At 49.6% G+C, this 26,938-nt stretch overlaps 1 protein-coding gene across 1 annotated transcript; it reads right to left on the reverse strand.

Annotated features, from left to right (window-relative positions):
- Positions 1–2: 2 nt before the first annotated feature.
- pkn3 (protein kinase N3) lies at positions 3–26,301 on the reverse strand. The gene is made up of 22 exons (XM_079235060.1): positions 26,261–26,301; positions 24,932–25,208; positions 21,613–21,782; positions 19,991–20,114; positions 19,368–19,516; positions 14,635–14,857; positions 12,383–12,565; positions 11,037–11,146; positions 10,798–10,941; positions 10,341–10,416; positions 7,388–7,532; positions 6,599–6,689; positions 6,422–6,453; positions 6,130–6,199; positions 5,927–6,018; positions 3,848–4,024; positions 3,714–3,776; positions 3,557–3,633; positions 3,290–3,432; positions 1,124–1,231; positions 963–1,043; positions 3–689 (listed from the first exon to the last, which is right to left on the reverse strand). Exons 1-22 carry the CDS (start codon positions 26,279–26,281, stop codon positions 489–491), a joined length of 2,757 nt encoding a protein of 918 aa, XP_079091186.1. The 5' UTR covers positions 26,282–26,301; the 3' UTR covers positions 3–488.
- Between the last annotated feature and the right edge of the window lie 637 nt (positions 26,302–26,938).

The following is a 26,938-nucleotide window of genomic DNA, read 5'->3' on the forward strand; positions in this document are numbered from 1 at the left end:
AGATATCAATTTATTCATTCATATTTCCTTCATGCTTACACTACATATAGGCTGGTCTGTTCTATATGAACATAATCTTCATGATAGTGTAGTTTTAAGCTAACAAATACATGTACATTGTATTGACAGCAATCTCTATAAGAACTTAAATGAACAGTTTGGCATTTCAGAGCATTACATCCCAACAGATGACGTCTAATGGTTATAATAAATAGCAGAAGATACAGTTTGGCCTTCAGAATCAGTTTTCTTCATTAAGATCACAAATATGTACAGTTTAGTTCTTGGACTCAGGGCTGGAACAATGTCCATTTGTAAAATGATTGCGTCATCGCTCCTACGCTCTGAGCATGAAGAACCCGCCTGGCTGCAGTCTGGACCTGGTGGACCCGGCAGAGTCCAACAGGACCAGGTGGGAGGAGAGCTCGGCTCCTGTGGAGTCAGAGCGCTTTATAAAAGTAGGAGCAGGAGCCGTCCAGTCCCTTTGGTCAACTCATGAACGAGAAGTCAAAGTCAGCAAAGATGTGTTGCTGCTCCACCGTGAGGACGCAGGGCGTCCGCGGCGGCGTCAGGACCGGCTGCAGGCGGGTGAACTCCTCGTCGAAGTTACTGACGTCCTTCAGCGCCCGGATGACCGGCAGGAAGGGAGGCTTCAGGCTCTTGGCCAGGAGGGCGGCCCAGTCCATCCTCTGTGGACAGACAGGGAGGAGCAGGACTCACTACAGCGATCAAGATGTGTGCAATAAACACGTATTCAACTGGCTCACAATGAGGTGCTGTAACTGCTGGGATACCGCCTGGCGGTTATAAGCCTCCGCCAAGCAGGCAAGCCCAATATTCTCCCTTTAAGAGGCGCTGGATTATTTACACTATCACAATAGAACTCTGAGCTCTGAGAGTTAGAAGACAGGGGTCAGCGGCTGGATAATAATAATAATAATAATAATAATAATAATAATGACCTGAAAGAATTTGTGTCTTTTGATCGCAGAGGCATCTTCCTCGCCTCCTCCCAGTCTCTTCTCAGGATTCTTCTGCAGCAGCTACAACATAATGAAAGCGATGAAGAGTTAATAAACAGATCCTTCAGAGCCAGAGATCCAGAGCGGTTTGTTGAGCCCACCTTTTGAATGAGGGACACGGACTCAGGAGACAGGAAGCGAGGGTAGCGCACGTCGTCGTTGACGATGCTTTCAAACACCTCCTCCTCATCATCACCTGGGAAAGGAGACTGAGAACAGATCGGGGGTTATGTTACAGTACAGATCGACTGAGTTACTGTGTGTCTGCATTTGGGGAGGAGATGAGGAGAGGAAGTGAGAGGTTAGGCATTTAGGAAAGCGGCTGTTTACCCCACTGTCTTGTGAGTTTCATGCTGTGACGGTTACTCATCCGGTCCAACTAAACATTGTTGTTCTCTACCGTCCACCTGGTTCTTTGGGAGATTTTTACTCATGCATCCTAACTCTCTGAAGGAGGAAGAGTCGACCCTCTCCTGAAGAAACTCTCTCAACCCGTCTAAAGTCAACAACTACAGACCTGTCTCTCCTTCCCTTTCTTTACACAACTCTGGATCGAGCTATCTTTAACCAAGTCTCCTCCTTTCTCCACCAGAACAACCTTCTGGACCCTCACCAGTCTGGATGCAAGGCCTCAACAGAGACCAGACCAACCTTCTGGACCCTCATCACTCTGGATTCAAGGCCTCAACAGAGACCAGAACAACCTTCTGGACCCTCATCAGTCTGGATTCAAGGCCTCAACAGAGACCAGAACAACCTTCTGGACCCTCATCACTCTGGATTCAAGGCCTCAACAGAGTCCAGAACAACCTTCTTGACCCTCATCAGTCTGGACTCAAGGCCTCAACAGAGATCAGAACAACCTTCTGGACCCTCACCAGTCTGGACTCAAGGCCTCAACAGAGACTGCCCTTGCTGTCTCTGAGCAGCTTCACACTGCTAGAGCAGCCTCTCTCTCCTCTGTCCTTATCCTTCTAGACCTTTCTGCTGCCGTTGACACAGTGAACCACCAGATCCTCATCTCCTCCCTCCAGGACCTTGGTATCTCAGGCTCTGCTCTTCCTCTTCTCATCCTACCTCAACAACCGCACCTGCCGGGTAACTTGGAGAGGATCCGTGTCTGAACCTTGTCCTCTCACTACTGGAGTCCCTCAAGGCTGCGTCCTGGGTCCTCTCCTCTTCTCTCTGTACACCAACTCTCTCGGCTCTGTCATTCACTCGCATGGCTTTTCCTACCATAGCTATGTTGGGTTAGGGTTCCTTCCAAGAAAAGGCTCTCCCACCCACAACCTCACTATTACCTTCAACAACTCAGTGTTGGCATCGACCCCGACTGCCAGGAATCTCGGTGTTACACTCGACAGTCAGCTGTCCCTGTCTGCCAACATCACCGTAACAACACGTTCCTGTAGGTTCATGCTGTACAACATCAGGAGAATACGTTCCCATCTCACTCAGAAGGCGGCACAGGTTCTCGTACAGGCTCTGATCATCTCGCGTCTTGACTACTGTAACTCCCGCCTGCAGGTCTACCTGTTAGTGCCATCCGACCTCTGGAGCTCATCCAGAATGCAGCAGCTCGACTGGTCTTTAACCGAAATTCACCCACACGACTGCGCTCCTCCGACATTCACTGGTTACCGGTGGTCGCCCGCATCCGCTTCAAAACATTGGTACTTGCGTACCGTGCTACAAACAGATCGGGTCCAATCTACATCCAGGACATGGTAACACCGTACACCCCGGCCCGTTCGCTCCACTTGGCTTCAGCCAATTGGCAAGTAGCTCCGTCACTGCGAGCTGACTGTTTGCCGTCCTGGCATTGACATCAGGACAGCAGGAAGTCTCTACATCTCCCACCGTGAACTAAAAACACATCTTTTTCGACTACACCTTGAATAAGGAAGGTAGCACCGTAGTAGCACTTAGATGTCTCTTACTGATAGCACTTTGTAGTAAGAAATTGTACTTTCTTGATTCTTGTTGTTCTAAGTTTGTCCTCATGGTTGAATACACTTATTGTAAGTCGCTTTGGATAAAAGTGTCAGCTAAATGAAACGTAATGTGATGTGATGAGAAGATGAGGAGAGGATTGGAGAAGATGATAGAGGATGGGAGGAGATGATATGAGGGGAGATCTTTCTCTCAGGAGTTGGTAGACGACAGAGTGTAGACTAGACTGTAAGAGCATGTTGGACTTCTGGCTGTCATATTCACTTCCTCCACTTGGAGGCGCTGTTGGTCCGTGAGCCTGGACCAGTACTGACCTCGCCCACCAGCATCTCATAGACCAGGACCCCCAGGCCCCACCAGTCCACACTGCGGGTGTACGTGTTGTCGGTCAGCACCTCTGGAGCCAGGAACTCTGGCGTGCCGCAGAATGTAGTGGTCCGGTCTCCGTGGCCCATACCTGCAGACACACATACATACACCCCCAAACACACCCACCTGTCAGGAGATGAACGCTTCCATACCAACTATGAAAGCTTTGCCATGTTTTTTTGAAGAGTTCAGTAAGGACATGATGGTCGTACCTTCTTTGCACAAGCCAAAGTCTGCTATCCTGACGAAACCGTCTGCATCCATCAGCAGGTTGTCCAGCTTCAGGTCCCTGACAGACGACACAAAGCGTCACAGCAGGCTGCCGTCATGCAGCCAGCAGCAGGAATGCTGAGGCAGAGGAGGACTCACCTGTACACAATCTGGTTCTGGTGTAGAAACTCCAGGCCGAGCAGCACGCAGGATGAGTAGAACCTGAAAGCAGAGAGCGATGAGAGGAGCGAAGCATCCTGTGGCTTCATGCTGCTGTGAGGAGCGACGCTCACCGGGTCTGCTCCTCCGTGAAGACGCTGGTGTGGATGTGGGTCATGAGGTCTCCTCCGGGCGAGTAGGCCATCACAAAGCACACGTGGTCTGCAGTCTGGAAGCAGCCGTACAGGTTCACCAGGAAGGGATGCTGCGAGGTGTTGATCACTTCAAAGATCCTCTTTTCACACATGAGGCTGAACACACAGAGAGCATGTTGGGAGAGGAAGCTTCTTTCTCCACAGCATGAGCTTCTATTGCACCTTTCTATTCAGGACATATCATTATGAAACACCTTCACTTGTAACAATTGGGTATTTTTGTATTATTTAAGTACGAGACAGCAACAAGTCTAGTTTTACGTTATGACTTTACATTTGCTTGTAATAGTAACCCATCAATCACAATCATCTGGGTTCATGTCTGCAACATGCCGCTAGAAACCCAGCGGGGAGATTAGAAAGCAGCATCGAGCAGCATTAAGCAGTATCGAGCAGCATTGAGCAGCATTAGGCAGCACTGAGCAGCATTAGGCAGCATCGAGCAGCATCGGGCAGGGCAGAGTGAGACCGGCTGTCTGGATGACGGGGCCGTCCCGTAGAGAAAAGCTGGCTCACTTTTAAATGGGAAGATCATCGTGGTAACAGACGCTGCATGCTAACCTGCTAGCAGGTCAAAAGAACCACTTTGCTGTTCCAAGCCTTCAATGTCACACTAGAATAAAGTATAATAAACACTAGAATAAAGTATATAATATGACATCATGGCAGCAGGAGTCACAAGCTTTCGTCTCCAAGTCAGAGATGAACGTGTTTACACTTCTGTTTAGGGCTGCAACAACGAATCGATAAAATCGATAAAAATCGATTATCAAAAGTGTTGGCAACGAATTTCATTATCGATTCGTTGTGTCGCGCGATTATTACGCCGGGCAATAAGTCGCGGAGAAGAAAAAAAAGAGCGTAGCAGAGCAACTGGCCGGCCAGCGTTTCTGAGATTGGAGTGAGACACGAGAAAAGCTGAGGTCGTGATCTTCTCAAAATTAGAAGATCTTTGATAAGTCGAGTCTTGGCCAATCAGCGTCTTCATGTTCCTCAAACTTGTTTTTAATGGAAGCTAGTCAGCTTGCTATCGCGTTAGCTAACGTGTTTGGTTGTGTATTGTCGTTAAAGTTCCGTTATGTTCCGTTACAGTTCAGTCTTGCTTGTAGAAAACCGTAACGTGATGAAACATGCCGTCACCCCCCGGTCTGGTTCAGTTCACGCTGTCACTTGTTAACGTTAAACCGGCTCACCGGAGGATCTGGCTGCAGGTTTTTTTTTTTTTTTTTTACTCAAAGTAGAATGAAGCAAATCACGTCGTTGGGCTTAGCCAACAACGTGACGTCGTGGTCATAAGAGACCCAGAATGAAAGAGTTTAAGGAAGAGGACGCTCTATATGGAGCAGTACAGCTTCCCTCTGTCCAGTATTTCATACATATTGATAAAGCAGGGTATGTAAATGCAGCCTCTGGAGGGATCAATTACAGTAAAAAGGGCTCACATTTGGCAGATGTAAAGCATACATGTGTATGTTTTTAGTGTTAGTCCATTTTGTTGTTTTAATTAACAGCTCAGGGATGTTTAAGGAGCAACCTGTTTGTGCACTTTCTGAAGATGTTTTGCACTGTCACTTCTGTTTTTGAATAAAGGGTTGGAAATTAACGCTTTTTTGATAAAAACATTTTTTTATCCGATTCATCGATTAATTGAAAAAATAATCAACTGATTAATCGATTATTAAAATAATAGTTGCAGCCCTACTTCTGTTCCTCACTGCAGCTCATGAGAACTGACTTTATAAAACTATATAGACTGCTGTCATCTAGTAAAACAATTATCTCCACACTGATGTAGCTCCCTTTGAGTCCGATAGACCTCATAAACTACTCCCTCCCCAGTCACTGGGACGCCAGGTGACCCAAGAAGAGCCACACTAAGTTGAACTGGCTCGGTGGTTCGGGCCCGCGGTGGTACGGGCCCCCGGTGGTTCGGGCCCCCGGTAGTTCGGGCCCGCGGTGCGCTCACACATTCAAGCAGCAGGAAGGAGCCTGGCTCACCTGTCCACCTCGTCTCGCGTCACGATGTCTCCTTTCTTCAGGGCTTTGATGGCGAACAGTTTTCCGGACTTCTTGTTCTCTGCGAGCAGCACCTTTGATCCGTTACAGGAGAAACGGTGGAAGTTATGAAGGTCAACATGAGTCATAGTGCTTTTCTTGCTCTAAACCCTGCTGCAGGTGGACCAGGAAGAGGAGATGCGTACCTTTCCAAAGTGGCCTCTGCCCAGAACTGAGACGCAGGTGAAGTCCTCCATGTGGAGTCCTTCCTCCCTGCTGCACCACAGGAAACACTCGTCAACACACTTTCACCTGGAGAACCTGTTCCTGTGGTTCTAACGGACTACAGAGAGAATCACTAAACACTTTAACCTGGAGAACCCGTTCCTGTGGTTCTAACAGTCAGCAGAGAGAACCCCTGTGTCCATCATCACACTCTGAAACCTCATGATAACCCAACAAAGGCCCGACTCGTCTCCGTGCTACTGAGTGACTTACTGTGCAGGGCGTGAGGGATACTGCTGGTCCTCCTGGTGTAGAGACAGAGAAGAACTCAAGCAGCAGAAACACGAGGACTGAGACTAAACCATTACTCTAAAGCAATACTTAAATCTAAGTATGATACAAGCGTCATATTCTCTGCCTCTGGGACTAGTCTGAGTCCTCCTGTCTTACCGGAGGAGAGTCCTTGGTGCTCTTTCTTGTGCGCTGTGGAGACCTGGCGGGTTGTTCCTCATCGAAGTGTAGACTCACTACAGCAGGTTCTCTGAGGACCGGAGGAGTCAGTTAGTGACCAGCGTCCATGTTCTGGACTTCATCAACCTCTTTGAGCAAACACACTCAAACTCAGGTTCCCATCGCTGGAATATAAAATCAATGTGTTCAAGAACTACCAACAAAGACACTGGAAGCCTTGGTGGCTTTCTCCTTGCAGCTCCTCCAGCATCACGTGGAACACTCCTCATGTGTGTGAGAGCCGTTCGGATGTTAAAAACATTTTAACATTCAATCTTCTCATTGTGAACAGTCTCAACATTATTTGGGGTTTTCTATGTCACTCATTTTTTAGGTCCTCCTTTTATCTTATAGCACTCTGTTTATTGTTAATTTTTTTTTCTGTTTATCTTTAAATGTTCAATGTTATGCACCTCCTTCTATGTGAAAACATCCAATAAATGGTTCTGATTCTGATGACAGGAAGTAGACTCATCCACACACTGCACTTGTTGGGAGATACTCTGTTGGTTTGGCTCTGCACATGAAATATAGATCATGACTGATGATCATGCTCATTTGTATAATACACATATTCTTATCATACTAATACTACTACAGTGTCATACCACTAAATGACTTGTGAGCTGTGATGCAAGTCAGGGATCATGTCGCTACCAGTCCGGTCTCAGACATCGTGAGTGGTGGAATGTTCTCTTTTGTACCAGCTTCAGACACAGATGTTCTCACCGGGCTGGAGGGGTGCTGGCCGGCGGGCTGTCTGCCGGCGGGCTCGTGGGCTCCAGGGCGCTGCAGGGCGGCAGGATGCTCATCATCAAGCGGCCCCACGTGGCGAAGTTCATGTTCATCTGGGCCGCTCGCAGGAAGTCCTTCCCTGTGAGGAGAGACGGGGCAAAGGAGATCAAACCTGAAGACTTTAACATGCGGAGAAAAGATAGGTTCACCTTTTTATGTTTTTATTCGCAAACTCATTTTATTAGTTTATTTCTACAGCACATATCCTACACAGTGTGCCTTACAGAAACTAAATAGAAAAGGACCACCCATTCATAAAATGGTAATTAATCAGAGAGTAATATGATTATAAGATAAGCAATGTAAATACATTATAAAAACTCAATCACAGGGACATTTTAAACTGCTCCCACAGAAGGCGTTTAGCAAAGACTAAGTCTGCAGATCTCCTGATCGGGAGATCTGCAGACTTCTCTTCTGGTTTAGAAGCAGAACCGTTTGGCTCAGCAGATAATTATCTGCTGGAAACAAAGAGGGCCACATATATCAAAGTCTGCATCACGATGATGTGGTTGCGAAAACACTTTAGCATCAGAGTTCTCGTCTTCTGAGAAGCTTCATTGCAGATATTTTTAGTGACTTTAGTGAAAGTACCGGATAGCAGAGAGCCAGAAAGCATTCACTGAAAATCACTTATTCTAAGTGTTGATGATTTAAGACATCAAACGGTTTCCTGGAGAGTTAAAGGATCACATCGGGACATTATAGTCAGTTTAAACTATCCTATGAAAATATGCCATCTAGAAATAGAGGAAATAGTTTTGATTCTTTTTACTAATAAGCAAGTAAATACACAAATAAACACCACTTTTATGGTTCAGTGTTTGGCTCAGAGCGTTTTGTAATGATTGATGGGTTGATATGATGTTGTTGAGGATTGGGTTATATAAAATACAAGTTATTTCTCTATTCTTTTCTTTTCTAAGTTCTTTTCATTTTGTCTTTATGCATAATAACTAAATTGTTTTGAGTGAAATTGTCTTCCATCACGCTTAATACGTTGTAGTACACTCCTGTTTTTTTATGACATTTATATATCACATTACACAAGTCTAAATATGGTCATAGTAGATTCTGTGCCTTGCAGATGACCTTTGTGTTTTTTTAAATCTGTATTCTTGTAGCTGTGGCCACAAACACTGTTGAACGTGTGATCAGGTTCAGGGGATGTTGAACCACAGACACCGATTACTCACAATGCCTCAAATACACGTAATCTGTCTGACACCTGTTCAGCTAAACACGACCCCATGACCCCTAGGCAGCATCGGCAGGTCCCACCTGTCAAATCTGCGTACATAGGCGCCAGTTAGTGGGAATTTAGTTACTCCCACTAAAATGTTTCAAGGATACATCAATCTGTCTGACATGTGTCTTGAAGTTGTTCTGTAACAGTAACTACAAACACTTTTGAACGTGTGACCGAGGTCAAAAGCATGTTGTAATCACACGTACCTGCTACTCAGTCACTCCCACTATGTCTCGACAGAGATCTTCCCACACACTTGCCAATATATACACTGTGATAAATGTGGTGGAGATTTTATTTAGAAGGTATTATTCTTAAACATGTGGACCATTTGGTGAGGTCAGTTCGCCCAGACTGAACCGAGCCATCCTTGGGATGATAGCGAGGGTATCTTCCTATTGTTTTGGATTCCTCTGTTTTCTTCCTTTTGGCTATCACTTTTCCTTTCTCAGGGCTGCGACCAAGCGGCAGGCGCCAGCTGGGTGACGTGGACTGTCTCCTGTGTACACGCTGGCAGCGTGGGGGGAGGGGAAAGGGGAGAGGGCAACCATTTCAAAAATAATTGTTGATGTATAAAACTCATGTGAACTATTTTTCCGAGTCAGACCTCTGAACCATTTTGTGGGGAAGAGCTCTGCCCATTCAATTGAATTATTTACCAGTTTCTGTTTAATAAATACTTAAAGACATTTAAGTGTTTCACATCGTATTTGCTTTCCACCGAAGGAAATTGATAAGTTAAATTTTCCATTACAATAAACTGGGCACTCTTCAGTTCCTCTTGGGCTCTGTCCCTGAGAAGGAACCACTCGGTTTGAGAAATCAAAACAGAGATTTTCCCATATTGTAATTACTGGTAACGGCTTCTAAGCGCTGAGGGGTTTCCTCCAAGACAAAAAAGGAAGCGGTTGATGAATTACAATGTGACTTTTACTCTTGTAGCTTTTTGAACATATGATACTGTTGAACTGACTCTTAGCTACAGAGGGGATTACCTACAAGTGAAGAAAAAGACTCAGTTATGGTACTGTGTGTATAATAACTTGTTGAAATAAAATGTATACTCTGAAATACTCAATGGGGACTCCCGTTTAATGGAATAAGATAACTTCCAGGTTTTTTGAGACGAAGAAGGTAACACCGGGTCGAGGCCATTGACCAGGGAACACAATCCAGCACGATCCTGCCTCGTTTCCAGATCCAGACAAATGTAAGTAACCGTTTGGGTTGCACTGTGTGTAAAACGATTCATCTTCCTTTCCTGTTAGAGGAAACAGTTCAGTGGATCACGTGGCTCAATAGTACAGGTAGGCCACGGGGAAAAACTAAACGAATGGGGTTTTTAACATCCGTCATTGTCTCTATAAATTGTAATCGAAAGCAAACTGAGAGGGAAACCTCAGGGTTCTAAAACGGGCCCTCCTTTCACGGCTGGCGTAGGGACCAGGTCAGGGCCGGTCCCGTTACAGTATCACTGGGTTTCCTGGACTCTTTACTTCAACATACGATCCTCCTTTACGTTGAGGTCGTTGTGTGACTTCTCCTCATGAAACAGTAAAGTCTCACAACTAACGTGACTTAAGAAACACATAAATAACATCCAGAAACATCTGATGCAATATGAATAAATGTTGTTACCTTTTTCTTTGGGGAAAATCCTCCTCTGCCTCTGGAGTTTGGCACGCCGCTCAATGACAGGATTAATGAACCTCACCTGGAAGTAAACAGCTGTTATGATTCATGTTCAGACATCAGTGATGCAGGCGGTCACACCAATATGAACTCATTAACCTGCTGCTAGCTCCAATGATGGAAACTAATGATCAAAACATCATAAGCACACCGATTAGAACTTTACATTGTTATGGTGAAACAATAATAACATAAGAAACTAAGCTTGAATTTAAAAGTGACATCAACTCTGGAATGAGAACAGGAAAACGATCTAAGGAAAACGGAAACGATGGAGCTAATAAGGGAAGTTATGTATTTTACCAAGAATATGACATTTATGTTTTGACGTATGCAAATCCAAACATTCTAGTACACACACACACACACACACACACACACACACACACACACACACACACACCTCGATGAAGAGCAGGCCCTGTGGCTCCAGCTGCAGACACATGCCGTGTCTCTGGTTGTCCAGGAACTCCTCCAGCAGCAGGAACTTCACTCCACTCAGCGCTCGCCAGTCCCTCCAGTACACACAGATCTCCAGCTCCCTGGACTACACACAGTACACATATTCAGACTCAGTCAGTCTTCATGTGGATAACATGTGACAGATGCAGGTGTGGCTCAGCAGTAATGCGGTGCACCGACCCGGTCCAGCTCGATGCTGAAGCTCTGGCCCCAGGCCTCTTTGCCCAGCGGGCGCCAGTGAGTGCGCCCCACGACCCGGTTGTCCACCTTCAGCACGGCACTTATCTCCGCTGAGACAACACAGAAACAAACAGCTGTGAGGACGTCATGAAGACAGAGGTAGACAACGTCAGCTATGAGGACGTCATGAAGACAGAGGTAGACAACGTCAGCTATGAGGACGTCATGAAGACAGAGGTAGACAACGTCAGCTATGAGGACGTCATGAAGACAGAGGTAGACAACGTCAGCTATGAGGACGTCATGAAGACAGAGGTAGACAACGTCAGCTATGAGGACGTCATGAAGACAGAGGTAGACAACGTCAGCTATGAGGACGTCATGAAGACAGAGGTAGACAACGTCAGTTGCCATGAAAACACAGCATGGACAGACGCCTCCAGTAAGAAATTATATTCACAGTACAACCAGCAGCCGTCAAATATTAGTGAGCTCACAGCAATATTAAAGGGAAAATTAATACGTTGGGTTCATGATAAAACTAGATAAAGTCATGTTGTATAACAAGACTTTTTTTTTAACGCAACAATTTTGTATCGAGCAAAGACTTCATCTTGTGATGAAGGGAAAAGGAACATGTAAAATGTCACGTGGCACCCATACACCGCCATAACTATAACGCCGCCATAACTATGTACATAACTATACTATAACTATGTACATAACTATAACGCCGCCATAACTATGTACAGCAGTGGTGGCTGTCAGGGCCTGTTAAGCCTTCTCTGCTGGCCCAAACAGAATCACAAAGTTTCTTCTTTTTTTTAATAATAAAAAGCTATTTTATAATTGTACTGTTTTTCACAAAGACACTACATGTATCATAATTATTTCTCCCTATTAGCTTATTTTCTCATTGCACAGCTCCTGTCTTCCTCTGTTGCTCTGCTTCCAGCCTGCAGCATGGCTACTGGTTAAGAGAACTCATCCAATCACATTTCACCTCCGTTTCTCTATGGAATCGAGAGCTGATTAAACTGTATTACGAGGCCTTCTAGCATTAAGGAATGTGTGTTCGCCACAGGGCCCGCGTGACCATTAATGTGCACTGTGATTGGTCAGTGGCACTGCAGCAGTAGGTGGCGGTAATGCACCTTTTGTTGGATAAATCTGCATTAAAGAAGAAGCAGAAGAAGCAGCAGCAGCTAGGAACTACCTTGCCAATGCCAATTTTTTTTAAAAACATTTTTCTTCCTCAAAGTGGGGCGTGACAACAACATGTTTGAGAACCACTGGACTAAAGGGAAGTAGAATGGCCAAACCAAAAAGTTGCAGTGTTGACTTACAGGACAGGTCCTCAGCCTTGGAGGTCTTGGCACTGGCGCTGCGTCCCGACAGGCCGGCTCTCGCCTTCGCAGACCATCCATCGGAGAGGCTGAGCGCGGCGGCCGGGACGCCGGCCACGCGGCCGCGGCCCGGAACCAGCTCCAACAGGTCCTGGCAGCCCATCAGACAGACCTCCAGCCGGCCTGCGGGGAAGCCTTCCAGTTTCAATGCAGTCTTGAGAAAACATTAGCTTAAGTTGAATGGAAAACATTAATATGGTTGAGGAAGACACCGTTATTGTTCTGGATATCATGGCACAATGGAGGTCAGATGGAGGTCAGATGAATGGATGAACCAGGATGGATGAATGGCTGCCGCTGTTAGCACCTTTACTACCTTCAGCCGCCATGTGGAGAGCCACGTGGAGGCAATATATATGCTCTGAATTACTTAGGTTCCATGACTTAACGGTTCTCTAAGGTAACACAAGTACTCATCCTGCAGAAAGATGTAGCCCTTTTGACTGACAGAGGAGCATTGTAGAAGAAATTATTATTTTTCATAAATACGGATGCATCGATACATACATTGTACTGTTGGTGGCTGTGTTGAAGCTAGTTGAACTACTTTTTATATTCATGTATAATAAGAACACACCCCAAGATGGTGCCTAATCAGTCCAATGAGAACTGCTGGTCTGGTGCAGAACTATTGTCCTTCTGGTCACATGACATCTATTTTATTAATAAAGTTCACTTTGTGCTCTCCTACTTGCACATAGAGGCTGCTGCCATGTACGCCGTTGCTTTTGGACATTACACGAGCAGCTATCATAGGTCTTAATCTGGAAAATTACTAAAGTTGTTATATAAATGTAATGGCGTGAAATATACAATGTTTCTCTCTAAAATGTATTGATGTAAAAAGTGATATAATAGTAAATTGTATCTCAAGATTTAACTTAAGTACATTATTTGAAGGGAGGGGGGGGGCGGGGGGGGCGGGAACTTTGAGGAACTCCTAAACCCGGCCAACATGTCCCCTGGAGAGGGGGCAGCGCCTGAAGACTTGGGGGTGGTTGCACCCATATAGCTGGCAGAGGTCACTAAGGTAGTCAAAAAGCTCCTTGGTGGCGCCGGGGGTGGATGAGATCCGCCCTGAGATGCTGAAAGCGCTGGACGTTGTTGGGTTGTCTTGGCTGACACGCCTTTGCAGTGTCGCATGGGGGTCGGGAACAGTGCCCATGGACTGGCAGACTGGGGTGTTGGTTCCCATCTTCAAGAAGGGGAACCGGAGAGAGTGAACTATCAGGGTCACACTGCTCAGCCTCCTGGGAAAAGCTTATGCCAGGGTGCTGGAAAGGAGGCTCCGACCGCTTGTCGAACCTCAGATTCAAGACGAACAGTGTGGATTCCGTCCCGGCCGTGAACAGTGGACCAGCTCTTTACCCTCGCAAGACTACTGGAGGGGTCCTGGGAGTTTGCCCAACCAGTCTACATGTGCTTTGTGGACTTGGAGAAGGCTTTCGACCGGGTCCCTCTGGGGTTTTTGTGGGGGGTGCTGCGGGAGTATGGGGTGCCGGACCCGTTGGCACGGGCTATCCGGTCTCTGTACGCCTGCAGTAGGAGCTGTGTCCGTATCCTCGGTAGTAAGTCAGACACGTTCCCGGTGGGTGTTGGCCTCCGCCAGGGCTGCCCTTTATCACCGGTCCTGTTCGTGACCTTCATGGACAGGATATCTAGGCGCAGCCAGGGGGCGGAGAGGATCCGGTTCGGGAGTCTCGGGATCGCCTCTCTGCTGTTCGCGGATGATGTGGTCCTGTTTGCCTCCTCGGACCGTGACCTCCAGCATTCACTGGGGCGTTTTGCAGCCGAGTGTGAAGGAACAGGGATGAGAGTTGCCGCCTCCAAATCTGAGGCCATGGTGCTCTGCCGGAAACCGGTGGATTGCTCCCTCCAGGTGGGGACAGAGTGCCTACCACAAGCGAAGGAGTTCAAGTATCTCAGGGTCTTGTTCACGAGTGAGGGTAAGGTGGAGCGGGAGATCGACAGGCGGATCGGTGCGGCTGCAGCAGTAAAACAGGCGCTCTACCGGTCCGTCTTGGTTAAGAGGAGCTGAGCCTGAAGGAGAAGCTCTCCATTTACTGGTCGGTCTACGTTCCAACCCTCACCTATGGTCACGAACTCTGGGTCGTGACCGAAAGAACGGGGACCACTGAAGTTATTTAATGAAGCAATAAAACAAATAGCTATTGGAATATATTAATAGCAACCTGTTAGACTTGCTGGTTTGAAGAAAGAGGAGGAGGACGAGGAAGAGGACGATGTGCTGGACGGCGTGCTGGACGGCTTCCTGCAGAAGGGCGGGGTTCCCAGTAGCTCCTCCTTGATGGCAGCGTGTTTGGGATGGTCCAGAGGAAGCTCACTGAAGCGCCTCTCCAGGCTAAGACTTAACAAATCCACCTTCTGAGACGACTCTTGCATGCGTGCCTGAGCCTGAGGATGAAAATGGAATGGTCCATGATATTAACTCGGCCTGTTAAAACCTCTTAGTACACTGTACATTGTATACTTGAGACGATCGCTATTTATAGTTCCATCTACGAGTGTGGCAGTGCCTTAGAATGCTACGGTTCTCTGGATTCTAATTATTTCAAGATGACACCACCACAGCAGCTACAGTCAACGTTAATGTCAGACAACAAACAAACGATCAAAATCTAGGCAACTTACCGATGACGCCTCATATTGATCCATAAATCGATAACATTCCAACAACAACGGTATTGTTATGTCGTAAAAGTCCAGACGATCCAATCCCGTAAAAGATTTACTCCAAAACACGTGATTACAGCCATGAATATCCACCAACTGGTGTTGCATCATTTCATATCAGCTGGCAGATATGACAAAATATTTCTGTATTTTCACTCGCAAATCAAGTTTGCATGTGAGCAGTGACGAAAACTTGATATCGAAATGTCTGCTGAACTCTGACCTTTTGATTGACACCCCACTTGAACCAATAGGAACTCCATGTCCTCTGCACAGGCTACACTAGCTAACAAGAGTCCACGTTGAAGAAAAGTGTCTAGCCTCTTCTTCCATATATGGGCCGAGTCGTCACGTCCGAGAGCTCGGATGACAGACGTTTCGTATCGCCAATGAAATGGTGCATAAAACGTATAGCAACATGAGGGGGCGGGGTTATGCAGAACAGGGACAGACTTCATGATGAGCAAACAGCTGTGACAGATACAGCTGTTTGTGATTGAATAAGCACGGAAATGCATTTTGCAGGAACACTAACAGGCTAATGATGTTGGAAAATGGGACCATCTCTGCAGATCTTACGTTGGTAACATAACTGGTTACTTTAAAATCTTCTCTATAAATACCAGACGATCAGTGATTCAAACTACAATTCTGGAATCATTTGGGATCAAGCAAGGAGCTGTGCTACCCCTGAATAGTATAGATCTGACCAAAACAGATAACTTCAGAATATGTTTTATGGTGGGCTACTGGTATGGAACTCCATCCATCCATCCATCCATTTTCAACCGCTTATCCGGGGTCGGGTCACGGTGGCAGCAGGTTCAGCAGGTCGACCCAGACTTGTCTCTCACCCGCAACATTTTCCAACTCATTCTGGAGGACCCCAAGGCGTTCCAAGGCCAGCCGGGAGATATAATCCCTCCAGCGTGTCCTCGGTCTTCCCCGGGGTCTCCTACCAGTTGGACGTGCCTGGAAAACCTCTAATGGGAGGCGTCCAGGAGGCATCCTGACTAGATGCCCGAACCACCTCAGCTGACTCCTTTCGACACGAAGGAGCAGCGACTCGACTCCAAGCTCCTCCTGATGTCCGAGCTCCTTACCCTATCTCTAAGGCTGAGCCCGGCCACCCTGCGGAGGAAGCTCATTTCGGCTGCTTGTATCCGAGACCTCGTTCTTTCGGTCACAACTCAGAGTTCGTGGCCATAGGTGAGGGTTGGAACGTAGACCGACCAGTAAATGGAGAGCTTCGCCTTCCGGCTCAGCTCCCTCTTCACCAGGACGGACCGGTACAGGGCCTGTTTTACTGCTGCAGCCGCACCGATCCGCCTGTCGATCTCCCGCTCCACCTTACCCCCACTCGTGTACAAGACCCCGAGATACTTGAACTCCTTCGCTTGGGATAGGTAGTTTGTCCCCACCTGGAGGGAGCAATCCACCGGTTTCCGGCAAAACACCATGGCCTCAGATTTGGAGGTGCTAACACTCATCCCTGCCGCTTCACACTCGGCTGCAAAACGCCCCAGTGAATGCTGGAGGTCACGTCCGAGGAGGCAAACAGGACCACATCATCCGCGAACAGCAGAGAGGCGATCCCGAGACTCCCGAACTGGATCCTCTCCGCCTCTTGGCTGCGCCTAGATATCCTGTTCGTGAAGGTCACGAACAGGACCGGTGATAAAGGGCAGCCCTGGCGGAGGCCAACACCCACCGGGAACGTGTCTGACTTATTACCGAGGATACGAACACAGCTCCTACTGCAGGCGTACAGAGACCGGATGGCCCGTGCCAACGGGTCCGGCACCCCATACTCCCGCAGCACCCCCCTCAAAAACCCCAGAGGGACCCGGTCGAAAGCCTTCTCTAAGTCTACAAAGCACATGTAGACTGGTTGGGCGAACTCCCAGGACCCTCCAGTAGTCTTGCGAGGGTAAAGAGCTGGTCCACTGTTCCACGACCGGGACGGAATCCGCACTGTTCGTCTTGAATCTGAGGTTCGACAATCGGTCGGAGCCTCCCTTCCAGCACCCTGGCATAAGCTTTTCCCGGGAGGCTGAGCAGTGTGATGCCACGATAGTTTGAGCACACTCTCCGGTCCCCCTTCTTGAAGATGGGAACCACCACCCCGGTCTGCCAGTCCATGGGCACTGTTCCCGACCCCCATGCGACACTGCAAAGGCGTGTCAGCCAAGACAGCCCAACAGTGTCCAGCGCTTTCAGCATCTCAGGGCGGATCTCATCCACCCCCAGCGCCTTGCCACCAAAGAGCTTTTTGACTACCTTAGCGACCTCTGCCAGGGATATAGGTGCATCCACCCTAAGGACTTCAGGCACTGCCCCCTCTCCAGGGGACATGTTGGCCGGGTTTAGGAGTTCCTCAAAGTGCTCTTTCCACCGCCCGACGATGTCCCCAGTCCGGGTCAGCAGTCCCCCCCCCCCCCCGCTAAGAACAGCCTGGGGTAGGCCCTGCTTTCCCTTCCTGAGCCGCTGGATGGTTTGCCAGAACCTCCTTGAGGCCAACCGAAAGTCCTTCTCCATGGCCTCCCCGAACTCCTCCCATGCCCGGGTTTTAGCATCCGCGACAGCCACAGCTGCAGCCCTTCTGGCCTGCCGGTACCTGTCAGCTGCTTCAGGAGACCCCTGGGCCAACCAGGCTCGAAAGGCCTCCTTCTTCAGCTTGACGGCTTCCCTCACCCCCGGTGTCCACCACCGGGTTTTCGGGTTGCCGCCACGACAGGCACCGATGACCTTCTGGCCACAGCTCCTAGTGGCCGCGTCCACATTAGAGGCTTTGAACATGGTCCACTCGGGTTCCATGTCCCCAGCCTCCCTCGGGATGTGCGAGAAGCTCTTCCGGAGGTGGGAGTTGAAGACCTCCCGGACAGGATCCTCTGCCAGATGTTCCCAGTTCACCCTCACTACACGTTTGGGCTTGCCAGGTCTCTCTAGCCAACTCCCCCGCCATCTGATCCAACTCACCACCAGGTGGTGATCAGTTGACAGCTCTGCTCCTCTCTTCACCTGAGTGTCCAAGACATACGGCCGCAGATCAGATGATACGACTACAAAGTCGATCATTGATCTCCGGCCTAAGGTGTTCTGGTACCAGGTACACTTATGAGCCACCTTATGCTCGAACATGGTGTTCGTTATGGACAAACTGTGGCTAGCACAGAAGTCCAACAACAAAACACCGTTCGGGTTCAGATCAGGCAGGCCGTTCCTCCCAATCACGCCCCGCCAGGTTTCTCGGTCATTGCCCACGTGAGCGTTGAAGTCTCCCAGGAGAACTATGGAGTCGGCAGGCGGCGCCCTTTCCAGGACCCCTCCCACCGACTCCAAGAAGGCCGGATACTCCGAAATGCTGTTCGGTGCATAAGCACAAACAACAGTCAGAGCCTTACTCCCTGCAACCCGTAAGCGCAGGGAGGCGACCCTCTCGTTCTCCGGGGAAAACTCCAACATAGCGGCGCCCAGCCGGGGGCTCGTGAGTATCCCCACTCCCAGCCCGGTGCCTCTCACCCTGGGCAACTCCAGGAAAGGACAAAGTCCAACCCTTCTCCAGGAGCTTGGCTCCAGAGCCCATGCTGTGCGTGGAGGTGAGCCCAACTATATCTAGCTGGTACCGTTCCACCTCCCGCACCAGCTTCGGCTCTTTCCCCGCTAGCGAGGTGACGTTCCACGTCCCTAGAGCTAGTCTATGCTGCAGGCGATCGGCTCGCCCAGGTCTCCCGCCTGGCCCGCTGCCCGGTCTGCATAGCACCCGACCCCGATGCTTTTCCCCGCGGGTGGTGAGTCCACAGGGTTGCTGGTCCATGATCTTTTTTCGGGCTGAGCCCGACCGGGCCCCATGGGTGAAAGCCCAGCCACCAGACGCTCGCCGTCGAGCTCCCCTCCCGGGTCTGGCTCAGGGAGGGTGCCCCGGTTTCCCTTGTCCGGGCGAGGTAGCGTCATTCCGTGGGCCGTAAATCATCAGGGTTTTTTTAACCGCTCTTAGTCTGGGCTCTCCCCCGAGACCGGTTTGCCTTTGGAGACCCTACCAATCAATCAATGCACATGACTAACTCATCTTCTTCAGTCTTTGTGCTTTCTCTTATTGCAGGTTTACATGGATCGTGGCTATATCTTGACCTTTCTTGGGTTTAGTTTGGCGTAACTAAACCCAAACAAGGTCCAGATAGCCAGCAGGTTAACCTGGTAGCCAGAAAAGGAAGGGAACCCCTCAACCCACCTCTGCTAGAACGCGGCGGTCCTGGATGTTGCGCCCACTCAGCTGCTTCACCACGTTTTTGGCTCCTTCTGCTACTGCCGATTCAATCTTCATGTGGCGCACGAGGCCAGCCACCCGCAGCTCCAGAGCACTGAGCACCTCAGGGTGCCCTGAGACAGAGACAGGACGCAGCACCTTAAAGACCTGGTCTCTGAACGACTCAGCGTTTTAGAAGCAATGTTGTCAAATGAATTGGTAATGCACACAGAATCCTTTACATACGGGCGATAAATGTCTTTGTTTTCACAAAGCCCTGTGAAATTATGAATTTCAAGCAAACTTGAACTAAAAAAACATTTATTCATTCTTGCCGTTTTTGAGAACGTAAAATCATTCTTCACATTGACAGCAGTTGTTTGACACTCAAACTTCAACTCAAAATGAATTTGATTATTTTGTGTGATACATTGACACGTTTTTCATAGTCAACATGTGTCTTATTGTGAAAGTTTAGATAAGGTTACGTTGACTCAGCGTGTCAACATGAGACTCATGCAGCTCATGCTGAGTCTGAGGTTCATCCTGCTGCAGATGAAAGGGTGAGGTTCACTTCCCACTGCTGCAGACCAGAAGGTGATCTTTACCGTGCAAGCTCTCCTGCTCCCCGTCTCTGGCCTGGCTGACTTTGATGATCTGCATGCGCAGCAGCTCAATCTTAGTGCGACTGTCCTGCAGCATCCGCTGGGCCGAGGTCATCATCTTCCTGTCCTGGAAATAAACCGGATGCATGTTGTTCAATGCAGAGGAATCATGATACAGCAAGACGTGATGCAAACCAAGTATACTGGGCCCTGACTCCCGTCTCCTGGACCCTGTCTCCTGTCTCCTGCCCCCTGGGCCATGCCTCCCGTCTCCTGGACCCTGTCTCCTGTCTCCTGCCTCCTGGGCCATGCCTCCTGCCTCCTGGACCATGCCTCCTGTCTCCTGGGCCCTGACTCCTGCCTCCTGTGTCCTGTCTTCTGCCTCCTGGGCCCTTGCCTCCTACCTCCTGTCTCCTGCCTCCTACCTCCTGCCTCCTACCTTCTGCCACGGCCCTGCTGATGCCCCTCCTCTCTCCCTCCTTCTGCTTCATGGATCGTGGTTATCTGGATCGATCCATGCTCACTACTCATATGAATCATTTCTGTCATATTCATGCAATGTGTTGTAACTCTGTTACGTTATTCATTCTGGTCACATGACATCTATTCTTCTGTCCATCCGGGGAGAGGGATCCTCCTCTGTTGCTCTATGAAGGGTTCTTCCTGTTTTCCCTGTGACAGGGTTTTTACTATCTTTATTTGGGGAGTTTTTCCTGATCTGATGTGATCTCCTGGGACAGGATGTTATGTTACAGACTGTAAAGCCCTGAGGGGAATTTGAATTTGTGATTTTGGGCTATACAAAATAAACTGAATTGAATTGATTGGACCGTGTACGTCAATGTGATCAATTGTGGCCAAATGGTAACGCAGACAGTCAGCGGTGTCTGTATTGTGAATTCCTGCATATTAAATGTTCATTTCCTGCAGTATATCCGTAGTGTGTATAAAGTAGCACATCATTTGAAGTACTCAGCCAACAACAAATCCATCTCGACTTCCTGCGTTTGGACGTTTTTGTCGTCTGCCTTTCCTCTACTTCTTATGGTTCAAAACCACCGAGCTCTAGTGAACAATTCAAACAACAATTACTGAAGTCAATTAACAGAATATTACAGTACCATTGGTGAGGTATGCTGTTATCTGTAATTAATTTGCATGATGCAACACAACCAGTGACAGGAGTTTTGCATTAGGCACTTTACACACCGACAGTCTTTACAGCGTCTGTGGTCCAGAGTCCTGCATTGTTCATGAATGAACCCAGAACATGCTCTCATGATAAATCATGTCTTCTTTTTAAAGAACTCAGTCTTTGTTGGCTCGTCATGTGAACTGTGAGGCCTCTTTTGTACCTTCTATAGATCGCTTTGGGCTTGATCCCTTCTTTAATTCCAACTCCAACCAGCACCAAGCTTCTCCTCCATAAAGGAGTTCCTTCAGGCCACAGGAGAATTTACATTACTTTTGCATTCCCTCACAACACATCCATCCGTCCGTCCGTCCGTGTCTGTCAGTGTGTGTGTGTGTGTGTGTGTGTGTGTGTGTGTGTGTGTGTGTGTGTGTGTGTGTGTGTGTGTGTGTGTGTGTGTGTGTGTGTTTGTGGCGGGCCAGACTGTCAGCACCTTGACTGAGCTGTTGTTGTAAGTCTGGATCATGTTCTCAGCGCCCTGCTTGACTTTAGTCTCCATGGTGAGCTGTTTCTTCAGGGTTCTGACCCGACTGGCCACCGGGGATGCGACCTCTTCCCATGGACACGACTCTGCGGACAGGTGGTCGTCCTCCTCCAAGCAGCCTGCAGACAAACAACCACACGGCGGGTCAGGATTTAGAAGTCTTGGGAAACTATTCTTCTTCATTGGTTCGTTTGAGAGGGTCTCTTGACTTTCGTGATTGCATCTTTCAGTATTCAGAGGGCCAGTTGAGTCCAGCTGTGCAGCTCAATGCAACATCTGGAAAGCAATGGCGTCTTTTCTGCTGCCGGTGTCTGAGGCCTCGGTGTCTGAGGCGTACCGGTGTCTGAGACGTACCGAAAGTCCTTCCTTCCCGCTGCTGTCAGGCTGCACAACAAGCTGAGCTCACAGTGGACCACTACCACTTTAACACTTTAATTACGTTCATCTGGTGCAATATAAATACTTTTTCTTCCGTCCGTATATATTTAATATTGCTATTGTATTAATCTTTACTGTTTATTTATATTACTTGATTTTGTATTTACTATGTGTCTCGTGTGCACTGCTGCTGTAATCCTGCAATTGCGGGACTAATAAAGGATTATCTTATCCTGCCAGAGGAAGGCTGTATATTAAGAAACTGATATCAACTCAACACAAAGATTCAGGGATTGAGTTATGAAAAACAAATGTGCACGATGTTTCAAACATTTAAATGTATATACTTTTAAGTGCTGCTGTACATTTACTTTACAAAACGTAATTTATTTTGCTGGATTGTGCCTTGCTGCGGTCACTGAAGTACTTTCAGTATTCAGGGCTCGTCCTTCAGCCTCTGCTCTCCACGACGTCTACACAGAAGCTCCTGGAGGAGTCAGCCCATTTCTTTTCAAAATACCACGTCGGTATTGGAGAAGCCGGGGATAGTTAGTTGAATAGTTTGTTGAGGTGAAACATGTCGGGTTGTAGAGGCCTTAGAGGCTAAAGCTCATTTAATCATCGTAAACAATATTGTCATAAGATCTTTATTGTTCATGGTTTCTTTTTTTACTAAAATTGGTCCTAATAATGCGTTATTGTGAGGTTCAGACTGTTTGGTTGAAAGTCACTTTGATGAGGCACCGTCACTACCCGTAACCTGTTGCATTACCCGCCAGAGTGCGTTACCCGTCAGCACGCGTTACCCGCCAGAGTGTGTTTCCGTCAGCACGCGTTACCCGTGAGCACGCGTTACCCGCCAGCACGCGTTACCCGCCAGTGCGCGTTACCCGCCAGTGCGCGTTACCCGTCAGAGTGCATTACCCGTCAGCGCGCGCTACCCGTCAGAGTGTGTTACCCGCCAGCACGCGTTACCCGCCAGCGCGCGTTACCCGTCAGCGCGCGTTACCCGCCAGTGCGCGTTACCCGTCAGAGTGCATTACCCGTCAGCGCGCGCTACCCGTCAGAGTGTGTTACCCGCCAGCACGCGTTACCCGCCAGCGCGCGTTACCCGTGAGCACGCGTTACCCGCCAGCACGCGTTACCCGCCAGTGCGCGTTACCCGCCAGTGCGCGTTACCCGTCAGAGTGCATTACCCGTCAGCGCGCGCTACCCGTCAGCGCGCGCTACCCGTCAGAGTGTGTTACCCGCCAGCACGCGTTACCCGCCAGCGCGCGTTACCCGTCAGCGCGCGTTACCCGCCAGAGTGCATTACCCGTCAGCGCGCGCTACCCGTCAGCACGCGTTACCCGCCAGAGTGCATTACCCGTCAGCGCGCGTTACCCGCCAGAGTGCGTTACCCGTCAGCGCGCGTTACCCGTCAGCACGAGTTACCCGCCAGAGTGTGTTACCCGCCAGCACGCGTTACCCGTCAGAGTGTGTTACCCGCCAGCACGCGTTACCCGTCGGAGTGCGTTACCCACCAGCACGCGTTACCCGCCAGCATGCGTTACCCGCCAGCACGCGTTACCCGCCAGAGTGCGTTACCCGCCAGCACGCGTTACCCGCCAGAGTGCGTTACCCGTCAGCACGCGTTACCCGCCAGCACGCGTTACCCGTCAGCACGCGTTACCCGTCAGAGTGGCACCAGCCAGAATGCGTTACCCGTCAGCACGCGTTACCCGTCAGCACGCGTTACCCGCCAGCACGCGTTACCCGCCAGAGTGCGTTACCCGTCAGCACGCGTTACCCGTCAGCACGCGTTACCCGTCAGCACGCGTTACCCGCCAGAGTGCGTTACCCGTCAGCACGCGTTACCCGTCAGCACGCGTTACCCGCCAGAGTGCGTTACCCGCCAGAGTGCGTTACCCGTCAGAGTGCGTTACCCGTCAGAGTGCGTTACCCGCCAGAGTGCGTTACCCGTCAGCACGCGTTACCCGTCAGCACGCGTTACCCGTCAGCACGCGTTACCCGTCAGAGTGCGTTACCCGCCAGCACGCGTTACCCGTCAGGACGCGTTACCCGTCAGCGCGCGGCACCAGCCAGAGTGCGTTACCCGTCAGCACGCGTTACCCATCAGAGTGCGTTACCCATCAGAGTGCGTTACCCGCCAGCACGCGTTACCCGTCAGCACGCGTTACCCGTCAGCACGCGTTACCCATCAGAGTGCGTTACCCGTCAGAGTGCGTTACCCGTCAGCACGCGTTACCCGCCAGCACGCGTTACCCGTCAGCACGCGTTACCCGTCAGCACGCGTTACCCGCCAGCACGCGTTACCCGTCAGCACGCGTTACCCGTCAGAGTGCGTTACCCGTCAGCGCGCGTTACCCGTCAGAGTGGCACCAGCCAGAGTGCGTTACCCGTCAGCACGCGTTACCCGTCAGAGTGCATTACCCGTCAGAGTGCGTTACCCGCCAGAGTGCGTTACCCGTCAGCGCGCGTTACCCGTCAGAGTGGCACCAGCCAGAGTGCGTTACCCGTCAGCACGCGTTGCCCGTCAGAGTAAGTTACCCGTCAGAGTAAGTTACCCGCCAGAGTAAGTTACCCGCCAGAGTGCCTTACCCCTCAGAGTGCCTTACCCTTCAGAGTGCCTTACCCTTCAGAGTGCCTTACCCCTCAGAGTGTTTTACCCCTCAGAGTGCCTTACCCTTCAGAGTGCCTTACCCGCCAGAGTGCCTTACCCCTCAGAGTGCCTTACCCCTCAGAGTGCCTTACCCTTCAGAGTGCCTTACCCTTCAGAGTGCCTTACCCCTCAGAGTGTTTTACCCGCCAGAGTGTGGTACCCATCAGCACGCGTTACCCGTCAGAGTGCGTTACCCGTCAAAGTGCGTTACCCGGCAGAGTGTGTTACCTGTGGTGCCGTCCCTCTCGGTAGCCATGGACCGGGCGTTGAGCTCCTGCAGCTCCCAGTGCAACTTCTCCAGCTTGCGGCTCGAGGCTTTGAGCTGGCCCTCCACGTCGGCAGCGTTTTTGCGGTTGGTGACGGCCCGCCGGAGTCTCTCGGCAGCCTCTTTGATCTTCAGCTCCCGCTGGATCTCCTGCCGGAGGCGAGTACGAGCATCTTCCAACCGCTGCTGGAACTCTGGGTCCAGGATGTCGCCCTCATCCAGAGCCTGCAGCTGGCCGCTCTGAAGGACACCACAGCGTCAATGTCCGAGCACTGCGGCTGCTATTGTGAAACCTCATTATGTATCACAGGTTATATTGCACATTATGAAACATGCAACCATCACTCATAATTTCACCCATGTCTTTGAATTCCTTCAACAACATTTATCAATACAGAGGGACGTCATGTAGTTTGCACTAAATGTCCCTTTAAGCTAGACTCCATGCTTTTCACTAAATGTGAAATATAGAGAACATGTAAACGTAGACAGCTGCAACATTACAAAGGCCCTCGCCCTGCACGTTACATTCCATAAGCTAAACAAACTCATGTTGAATCATCAATCCTCGGCTTAGTGATTGTTATAGGCAGAGAAGAATAACAGCTGTTGAGGCGCTGCTTTGTGCTGGGTTTCCTGTTTCTGTCTCTTCCCACGCTGTCTCCTGGAGGACACGCCCCCATGAGGACACACCTCCCAGAGGAGACGTCTCACAGAGGACACGTTTCCCGGAGGAGACATCTCACAGAGGACAGAGACGCCAGAGGACACGCCTACCAGAGGACATGCATCCTGGAGGACACGCCCCCATGAGGACACGCCTCCTGCTGGCAAAACAAGTCGGCCTGGCTCCTGAAGAAGCCGTGACGTCATAGTGAGGAATGGATGACACAGCTCTACATGCTGTGGAAGGCAGGCCCTACAGACACGCCACTGGCTACAATGTTACATTTCATTTAGTCAAATTACAAAATGTCTTCTTTTCATAGGATGTCGAATTATAGACAAAAACTCTCCATTCCTTTACCAACACACAGCTGAAAAGCACCTCAAAGTCACTCCTCTTTTCTTTATGAAACATGAGTCCAGTGGAACATTCATGTGCACCAAGAGGAACTGGAGGAAACCAGACCAACAGGAAAATCCAGTGCGCATGTCTGTGGAGCGCCGAGAGTTAACGTAACTTCAGCTATTAATGTTTTAATTAATGTCGCCACGTCACGGCTCCGTGATAACTACACTTCATTTAACGGGAACATGAATAACTCAATAACGTGAGGCCATTACTTTACCTGCAGCATTAAACCGGACATGGTGGCGGTCACCGCGCTGGCCAGAGAGTCGGGGCAGCGGCTGCGGGAGGACCGGGACACGACGCGTCCGCTCCGGTACCGCTCACCTGGTGGAGCTGCTCCGGTCACAGAGGAAACAAACCTCAATACAAGTTTGAATTGACTTAACCTGCGGCTCGACGCGAGACTGACGTCAGTCGACGGCTTCTGGGTTGGTTGGTAGACGCGCTGCAAGAACCAATCACATCCGGGTATTCAATGCACCTGCACAGGTGACCTCATGACGCGTTCACGTGCTCGCCGGGCCTCTGAGCTCCTGCAGCTGAGAGCACTGCAGTCTTAGTGAACACGTTCTCCTCTGTAGGGGAAAGGAGAGCCGGTGACATGGCTTCAATAAGTTGTTGTTATTGACTTGACATAAGTTCAGGATCATAACATTCACTATTAAACTAACAGATCATAACATTCACTATTAAACTAACAGATCATAACATTCATTATTAAACACCTGTACACATGCACACCTGTACACCTGTACATCTGCACACCTGTACACCTGCACACCTGTACACATGTACGCCTGCACACCTGTACACCTGTACACATGTACACTTGCACACCTGCACACCTGTACATCTGTACACATGTACACATGTACACCTGCACACCTGCACACAT

The sequence above is a fragment of the Taurulus bubalis genome (genome assembly GCF_910589615.1).
Source record: "Taurulus bubalis genome assembly, chromosome: 19".
Taxonomy (NCBI): Eukaryota; Metazoa; Chordata; class Actinopteri; order Perciformes; family Cottidae; genus Taurulus; species Taurulus bubalis.